Source organism: Gastrolobium bilobum, unplaced genomic scaffold (genome assembly GCF_033153095.1).
Source record: "Gastrolobium bilobum isolate Gb01-03AN ecotype WA unplaced genomic scaffold, APGP_CSIRO_Gbil_v1 utg44137, whole genome shotgun sequence".
NCBI lineage: Eukaryota > Viridiplantae > Streptophyta > Magnoliopsida > Fabales > Fabaceae > Gastrolobium > Gastrolobium bilobum.
The window spans coordinates 71,269-80,584 of NW_026899388.1; the positions used below are offsets into that span (position 1 = coordinate 71,269).

The 9,316-nt window shown below is 29.6% G+C and overlaps 2 protein-coding genes across 2 annotated transcripts; one reads left to right on the forward strand and one right to left on the reverse strand.

The window, feature by feature from the left end:
• Nucleotides 1-4,315: 4,315 nt before the first annotated feature.
• Nucleotides 4,316-5,146, reverse strand: LOC133290147 (probable BOI-related E3 ubiquitin-protein ligase 3). Its single transcript, XM_061488202.1, has 2 exons — nt 4,907-5,146; nt 4,316-4,819 (listed from the first exon to the last, which is right to left on the reverse strand). Exons 1-2 carry the CDS (start codon nt 5,144-5,146, stop codon nt 4,316-4,318), a joined length of 744 nt encoding a protein of 247 aa, XP_061344186.1.
• A 2,202-nt stretch (nt 5,147-7,348) lies between these two features.
• LOC133290148 (uncharacterized) lies at nt 7,349-8,023 on the forward strand (the record flags this gene model as incomplete). Its single annotated transcript, XM_061488203.1, has 2 exons — nt 7,349-7,588; nt 7,676-8,023. Coding segments are annotated over exons 1-2 (588 nt in total), but the record flags the coding sequence as incomplete, so codon positions are not given.
• Between the last annotated feature and the right edge of the window lie 1,293 nt (nt 8,024-9,316).

A 9,316-nucleotide genomic window follows, 5' to 3' on the forward strand; every position in this document is an offset into this window, starting at 1 on the left:
CTTTTAGTTATTTCTTTAATAATTGTGTCTTAGAAAATTTTATTTATAAAATTTACTTAATTTTGTGTTAACTTTTACGAGATAAATAAACCATCTTCTATTTTTCTCCGTTCATCGCACGAGTAATATATATATATGAATCGTTTTTCAAGTTATTTGAGATAATTTTATCTCCGTCTATTAAATCATAACCATACAAAGATGGATCAATGGTGATAAAGGAAGAGAAAGAAAAAGAGAGTCATAACTATTCAAAGATGAATCAATTAATATAAATAAATATATAAATAAAGCGACGTAGATTCTGGGTGTACGGAGATAAATATATCTCAAGCTGCTTGAATATATAAATATATATATATATATATATATTTTTATATAATTGCATTTTATATGTCAAAATGCTTACCCAAATAAAATAAGGGAAAAATATTTCTGCAGTTAATGCAGATAAATTATCTGCATTTATTCCCAAAACGACGTCGTTTTGGTATTGAAATCTTAAAAAATTATAAATATAAAGACTATTATAACCCTGAAATAAATTAAAATTACAAAAATACCATGATTTTTGCCCAAAACAACGTCGTATTGGCTTACACTTATCTGCAGTAACTGCAGAAAAAATGAACTCATAAAATAAATATCAATAATGTTACAAAAATCAAAGAAAGACTTTATTCATCTATAATAGATTTTTTTATTTTTAATATGCTCAGAGATCTGATCAAGTGTTAAAGTGATCCATTGTATTATTGAATATTAAAAATAAATAAATAAAATGACTTGTGGCGCACTACAACAAATCACAAACTTAAAGTCGGTTGATTGACGTCGGTTTTTGAAAGGGCCAGCCCAACATATAATTAGATTGGATCCACTACAACAAATCACAAATTCTCACCGTCAAAATATATAAAACTTGAATTAAATAATTAATATAATAAAAAATATTCAAAAATAATTTAACTTAAAAAATTTCATCTATATAACCTAACACTCTTCTATTTTCGTAGCCGCAGCACTTTCTCAGTTCAGAGAAAATGTAAGTTTCTTTTCTTTCTTTTTTTAAATCTTCTTCCTCGTGAATCTAACTTTTTTTTGTTGAATAAGGTGGAACTTCTTCTTTTCATAGATTTGCATTCGAGTTTTGATCTGCTTTCCAAGTGTTGCGTTCATGGTTAGTGAAAACATTAAAAAGGTAAAATGATGAATAAATTTTTCTCAAATAAGTTCAGATCTCTACTTGTCATTCATTGAGTTTGAGATGAAGAGATTGCACTCATTTTTTTTAGAGTAAAATTCTGTAGATAGCTTCTGCGTGAAGAGAATAAGATTTGGAGCAGCATCAGCGAAAGACAAATCGTCTGGTTACTAGTAGGAGGCAAGCTTACGTCACCCTTTGCTTGAACTAGAATCTATTATTATTATTATTATTTCGCTTCTCAGTAATTTGCCTGTGTGTTTAGTGTTCTTCTACCAATGGGCTAATTTTGATGATTCTCTGCATATCTTGTTGATTTGGTTGTGTGTTTAGTTGTAATTGCCCACAACATGTTTGATCTAAGGTCTGAACTGTGTAAAACGTGTGTTTTGTGTTGAGAACGTTCCGTTGGAAGCCACTTCTCTATAGCCAATTTCGTGAGTAATTATAGAAAATAAGGCATTTGTGCAGCTATCTTGGAGTATCCATGTACTATTTTCTTTTGATTCTATTTTCTGCAAAATGAGAGAACCATGTTTGCAATGCATTTTGCTTTTAATTCATTGTTTATTGACTATTGAACCATCCACAAAAGGAGAAATATAGATATTATAAATATTAAACGAGATAAACCTTCGTCACCTAATAATTTTATGACAAAAAGGTAATAAATTCTAAAATACATTTTACAGAAAGTTAGAGCTTATCTATACTTATCTACATTGCGAGCCCTAGATTTCATGAAAAAATAAAACATATTGAAATAGACTGTCAATTTATTCATGAACAATTAGATATAGAGGAAAGTTATATTTATAACTTATTTTCGTTTAAAACCTCTCGCAATTATATCTTAAACGTTAATTTTCGTCAATTAACATTATCATTTATTGCAAATTAATAATTAATTAATGAATTTAATTTGCGAAAATAATAATCATTGATTGACGTAAATCAACGATTAAGATATGATTATAAATGAAAATAAATTATAAGTATAACCTTCCTCTAAATATATATATATATATATATATATATATATATATATATATATATATATATATATATATATATATATATATATATATATATATATATTATCTGCATGACTGGTGTTCCGTTGGACCAACCAGCACATATCATGATTTAGGCATTGGACAAAAAACAATTCTAGTTTTCATTGTCCAAATTGGGTCTTTGTTTCCTCCATACTCAAACCTAAGGGTAGAGATGATTTTCAATAAATGTCAACTTCTTCTGATGTGTCTCTGACCTGTCAAAAATGAGACAGGTCAGATTGACCCACCTTTTATAATTGTGTTAAAAATATCAACACATCGTGTTTTGTGACAAGTCAACGCCTTTATATAAAAATAAAATAAAAAAATTGTACTATATATGTCAAAATGCTTACCCAAATTAATAAAATAAATATCAATAATGTTATAAAAATCAAAGAAAGGCTTTATTAATCTCATAAGAGATTTTTTATTTTTAATATGCTCAGAGATCTCAAGTGTTAAAGTGAACCATTGTATTATTGAATGTTAAAAATAAATAAATAAAATGACTTGCGGCAGGTTAAATAAAATGACTAGTTGATCTGATGGATAAAACCTATTTTGCCAATTCTATGGGAGAAGTATTAGATGATCCAAGATTTTTTCTTTCCGGTTTAACTTTTTAAATTTTGAGATCGTATTTTGAATTGTATATTTCGTATTAATTATGCATTTATTCTAATTTTAATTTGATTTAATAGGACCGTTTGAAATCAAATTATTCTCTTATAGTTTAGTTGATCTGATGGATAAAACCTATTTTGCCAATTCTATGGGAGAAGTATTAGATGATCCAAGATTTTTTCTTTCCGGTTTAACATTTTAAATTTTGAGATCGTATTTTGAATTGTATATTTCGTATTAATTATGCATTTATTCTAATTTTAATTTGATTTAATAGGACCGTTTGAAATCAAATTATTCTCTTATAGTTTAGTTGATCTGATGCATAAAACCTATTTTGCCAATTCTATGGGAGAAGTATTAGATGATCCAAGATTTTTTCTTTCCGGTTTAACTTTTTAAATTTTGAGATCGTATTTTGAATTGTATATTTCGTATTAATTATGCATTTATTCTAATTTTAATTTGATTTAATAGGACCGTTTGAAATCAAATTATTCTCTTATAGTTTAGTTGATCTGATGGATAAAACCTATTTTGCCAATTCTATGGGAGAAGTATTAGATGATCCAAGATTTTTTCTTTCCGGTTTAACTTTTTAAATTTTGAGATCGTATTTTGAATTGTATATTTCGTATTAATTATGCATTTATTCTAATTTTAATTTGATTTAATAGGACCGTTTGAAATCAAATTATTCTCTTATAGTTTAGTTGATCTGATGGATAAAACCTATTTTGCCAATTCTATGGGAGAAGTATTAGATGATCCAAGATTTTTTCTTTCCGGTTTAACTTTTTAAATTTTGAGATCGTATTTTGAATTGTATATTTCGTATTAATTATGCATTTATTCTAATTTTAATTTGATTTAATAGGACCGTTTGAAATCAAATTATTCTCTTATAGTTTAGTTGATCTGATGGATAAAACCTATTTTGCCAATTCTATGGGAGAAGTATTAGATGATCCAAGATTTTTTCTTTCCTTTTTAAATTTTGAGATCGTATTTTGAATTGTATATTTTGTATTAATTATGCATTTATTCTAATTTTAATTTGATTTAATAGGACCGTTTGAAATCAAATTATTGTCATATTGTTTAGTAAAAGCTTTAGAAAGGCATCTTATTATGGTCTTTTAGCAAAAGAAAATATTCGCATTTAATTCATTTTTGAAACAATTATCCAAACTGATATCAACCTTGGATGAGACGAGTCCTGCACGTCAACCATGGGGGACTAAGCACTACAAATGTACAGACTAGTCTGTAATTCAGCGCTTATTTTTTTTTTTGATACATATAAAACTAAATACATAAAGGTTTAACAAAAGTACTAAGGCATTTTATTAAATAAGAAAATGAAAAGTAAATTTAGAATAATGGGCCCAAGAGCTAAGCAACTTAACATGATAGGAATATTAGTTTAGAACAAGCAAGTTTCAATGCTAGACATTTTTGGCATCTTGCAGACTGGGCAAGCATCCAGTATTGCATCACAAATTTTGCATGAAGAAATGTGCCTGCACGGGAGGAACACAATACAAGATCTTCCAGAATGACAGCTTTTACAAAGCATCACCTCAGGTTCAAAGTTGGTTACCCCACCACTCTCTACCTGTTTTCCTCCTTTTTCTTCATCTTCTAATCTTTTCTTTTCTCTCCCTTCATCACAGACGGACTCTGCATCATTCGCCACCACTTTACTGGAAGCTTTGATCTCCTCCAAAGTTTTATACAGAAATGATACCGTCTCTTTCTTTTCTTGAGCAACCATCTTCAAAGTTTGATTTTCTGACTCTAATCTTGCTAGATAAACCTGCAATTCTGCCCATTTCTGTATAGCTTTTGCAATTTCTTCATCTTTATCCCTCAGGATGTTAAGTGAACGAGATTTATGCTCTTGCAGCATCAATCTCAATCTCTCATCCTGTCAGTGATAACCAGAATGGATAATCACAAATTTGTTGACAAAGAATATTATTACAAACTGAACCAAATGCATATAAACCCTTACCTGAAACTTGATGTACTGGTTAAATTCTTCCCGGTCCTTCTCAAGTTGAAGAGCAAAGGTAGGAGAATCTGAAACTTCTGAATTATAAAGAAAAAGATTGGGATCAACATGTCCTAAACGCTGTTCTAATTGGTGTTGTTGTTGATGGTTCTGTTGGAAATAGAGACTAGACTCAACAAGCCCAACACCATAATTACCATTGTTGCTAGATGAGCCTGCAGCATTACTCTGGTACGACATACTTGGTAAGATCAAAGCCTGAACCTTTTCCTCAAATTTCCTTCAACTTATGCAGCACATGCTCAAATGAATGGATAATTGTATGTGGGAGCTATTGTGGATGTAAATATATATACACACAAGAAATTGTTTGAACAAAAAGAAAAGTACCAAAGACACTTCGCGATCAAGTAACAGTTTCATATTGAAATTTCTATCAACAGAAATCTCACATTAATAAGACTCAATTAACATAAATTTTGATTGAGCAGAAAGAGTAACTGAAGAACTTAAAAGGAAACTAACGAGGTAAAGTGTAGGATTTTCTGGGATGAGGTAAGCAAAAACGTACCACATGCAGATTTTGAGACTAAACAATCGGGTGAGAGATGTTTACGAAAAAATTAAAAATAAAAATCGGGTCAGAGATTTCAGAGGCGTTTGTTCTGCTTTGAATAAATGGATGAGTCGGTGTTTATTGAAAATAAAAAGTGAAATACCTTGTCAGCATGATTATTTGAAAATGAAATAAAAGCAAAAATCATATTATTTAGGCAATTCATTTAAGCTCTCACAAATTTGTAAAAAGGGAAATCCAAAACAGAAAACAATCCAAGATTTAAGCTCTCACACTAATTATGAAACAAATTTTAGGATTTTCAAAAAACTGAAAAATGATCCAATCCAAACCGAAAAAAATTGGATTGGATTGGATTGGATCAAATTTGATAAAAAACCAAACCGAATGGATGATTACATGATCAAACCGAAGGGATAGGTTCGAATGATTTTTGCTTTCAAAATCGATTCAATCCAGACCACGAACACCCCTATCATTTACAATTGCTATCAAAGATAATATGGTTTTCTATAATTTTTCAATTTAATTTATAATATATAAACATTTTTATACGAGTTGCCTAATTAACCATCTAACATTTTTTTAACAAACAAAAGTATTTAATAAAATTATCAGCACTCTTAACAAATCCTGAATTGTTAATTCGCAATAAATGATAACCGTTGATTGGCGGAAATCAACGGTTAAGATGTGGTAGTAACATTGGTAGTAACATTATTTAGTTGTCACAATATCCAATCCCATCATTTAGTAGGGGTGTTCATCAACCGATCCAAATCGATCCAAACTACAGTGAACGAACGAAAATACCGATAACCGATTAAATCGAAAACCAAAAAATCAAAAACTGAAAAAAAAATAGCAAGTTTTAATTGGATTGGATCGATTTTCGGATTGGTTGGTGAGAACCGATCCAATATATTAATTCTCTTCTACCTACTTAGGTCTTTCCTCAATCATAGCCCAAAAGTCTATGCCAAAGACTCATTAACCCATCAATTAAACCCAAGAAAAAACCTAGTCACATCTAATCAACAAAATTTCATTTGTGTAGAGTTTCATATCTCGTTGTCCAAAAAAAAAGCTATATTATCTTTTACAGATTTTTTTTTTTTGTATTTCAAAACAAAAATTACAAAGCCAATATATACAAAATATGTTATTTGCACACTAATTATGAAACAAATTTTAGGATTTTCAAAAAACTGAAAACTGATCCAATCCAAACCGAAAAAAATTGGATTGGATTTGATTGGATCAAATTTGATAAAAAACCAAACCGAATGGATGATTACATGATCAAACCGAAGGGATAGGATCGGATGATTTTTGCTTTCAAAATCGATTCAATTCAGACCACGAACACCCCTATCATTTACAATTGCTATCAAAGATAATATGGTTTTCTATAATTTTTGAATTTAATTTATAATATATAAACATTTTTATACGAGTTGCCTAAATAACCATCTAACATTTTTTTAACAAACAAAAGTATTTAATAAAATTCTCAGCACTCTTAACAAATCCAATCCAATCTGCATGTGGTACGTTTTTGCTTACCTCATCGCAGAAAATCCTACACTTTACCTCGTTAGTTTCCTTTTAAGTTCTTCAGTTACTCTTTCTGCTCAATCAAAATTTATGTTAATTGAGTCTTATTAATGTGAGATTTCTGTTGATAGAAATTTCAATATGAAACTGTTACTTGATCGCAAAGTGTCTTTGGTACTTTTCTTTTTGTTCAAACAATTTCTTGTGTCCACAATAGCTCCCACATACAATTATCCATTCATTTGAGCATGTGCTGCATAAGTTGAAGGAAATTTGAGGAAAAGGTTCAGGCTTTGATCTTACCAAGTATGTCGTACCAGAGTAATGCTGCAGGCTCATCTAGCAACAATGGTAATTATGGTGTTGGGCTTGTTGAGTCTAGTCTCTATTTCCAACAGAACCATCAACAACAACACCAATTAGAACAGCGTTTAGGACATGTTGATCCCAATCTTTTTCTTTATAATTCAGAAGTTTCAGATTCTCCTACCTTTGCTCTTCAACTTGAGAAGGACCGGGAAGAATTTAACCAGTACATCAAGTTTCAGGTAATGGTTTATATGCATTTGGTTCAGTTTGTAATAATATTCTTTGTCAACAAATTTGTGATTATCCATTCTGGTTATCACTGACAGGATGAGAGATTGAGATTGATGCTGCAAGAGCATAAATCTCGTTCACTTAACATCCTGAGGGATAAAGATGAAGAAATTGCAAAAGCTATACAGAAATGGGCAGAATTGCAGGTTTATCTAGCAAGATTAGAGTCAGAAAATCAAACTTTGAAGATGGTTGCTCAAGAAAAGAAAGAGACGGTATCATTTCTGTATAAAACTTTGGAGGAGATCAAAGCTTCCAGTAAAGTGGTGGCGAATGATGCAGAGTCCGTCTGTGATGAAGGGAGAGAAAAGAAAAGATTAGAAGATGAAGAAAAAGGAGGAAAACAGGTAGAGAGTGGTGGGGTAACCAACTTTGAACCTGAGGTGATGCTTTGTAAAAGCTGTCATTCTGGAAGATCTTGTATTGTGTTCCTCCCGTGCAGGCACATTTCTTCATGCAAAATTTGTGATGCAATACTGGATGCTTGCCCAGTCTGCAAGATGCCAAAAATGTCTAGCATTGAAACTTGCTTGTTCTAAACTAATATTCCTATCATGTTAAGTTGCTTAGCTCTTGGGCCCATTATTCTAAATTTACTTTTCATTTTCTTATTTAATAAAATGCCTTAGTACTTTTGTTAAACCTTTATGTATTTAGTTTTATATGTATCAAAAACAAATAAGCGCTGAATTACAGACTAGTCTTTCTATTGCACTTAGTCCCCCATGGTTGACGTGCAGGACTTGTCTCATCCAAGGTTGATATCAGTTTGGATAATTGTTTCAAAAATGAATTAAATGCGAATATTTTCTTTTGCTAAAAGACCATAATAAGATGCCTTTCTAAAGCTTTTACTAAACAATATGACAATAATTTGATTTCAAACGGTCCTATTAAATCAAATTAAAATTAGAATAAATGCATAATTAATACAAAATATACAATTCAAAATACGATCTCAAAATTTTGAAAAAATCTAAAAGATAAGATGCCTTTCTAAAGGTTTTTACTAAACTAAATAAGAGAATAATTTGATTTCAAACGGTCCTATTAAATCAAATTAAAATTATAATAAATGCATAATTAATACGAAATATACAATTCAAAATACGATCTCAAAATTTAAAAAGTTAAACCGGAAAGAAAAAATCTTGGATCATCTAATACTTCTCCCATAGAATTGGCAAAATAGGTTTTATCCATCAGATCAACTAAACTATAAGAGAATAATTTGATTTCAAACGGTCCTATTAAATCAAATTAAAATTAGAATAAATGCATAATTAATACGAAATATACAATTCAAAATACGATCTCAAAATTTAAAAAGTTAAACCGGAAAGAAAAAATCTTGGATCATCTAATACTTCTCCCATAGAATTGGCAAAATAGGTTTTATCCATCAGATCAACTAAACTATAAGAGAATAATTTGATTTCAAACGGTCCTATTAAATCAAATTAAAATTAGAATAAATGCATAATTAATACGAAATATACAATTCAAAATACGATCTCAAAATTTAAAAAGTTAAACCGGAAAGAAAATCCCATAGAATTGGCAAAATAGGTTTTATCCATCAGATCAACTAAACTATAAGAGAATAATTTGATTTCAAACGGTCCTATTAAATCAAATTAAAATTAGAATAAATGCATAATTAATACGAAATATAC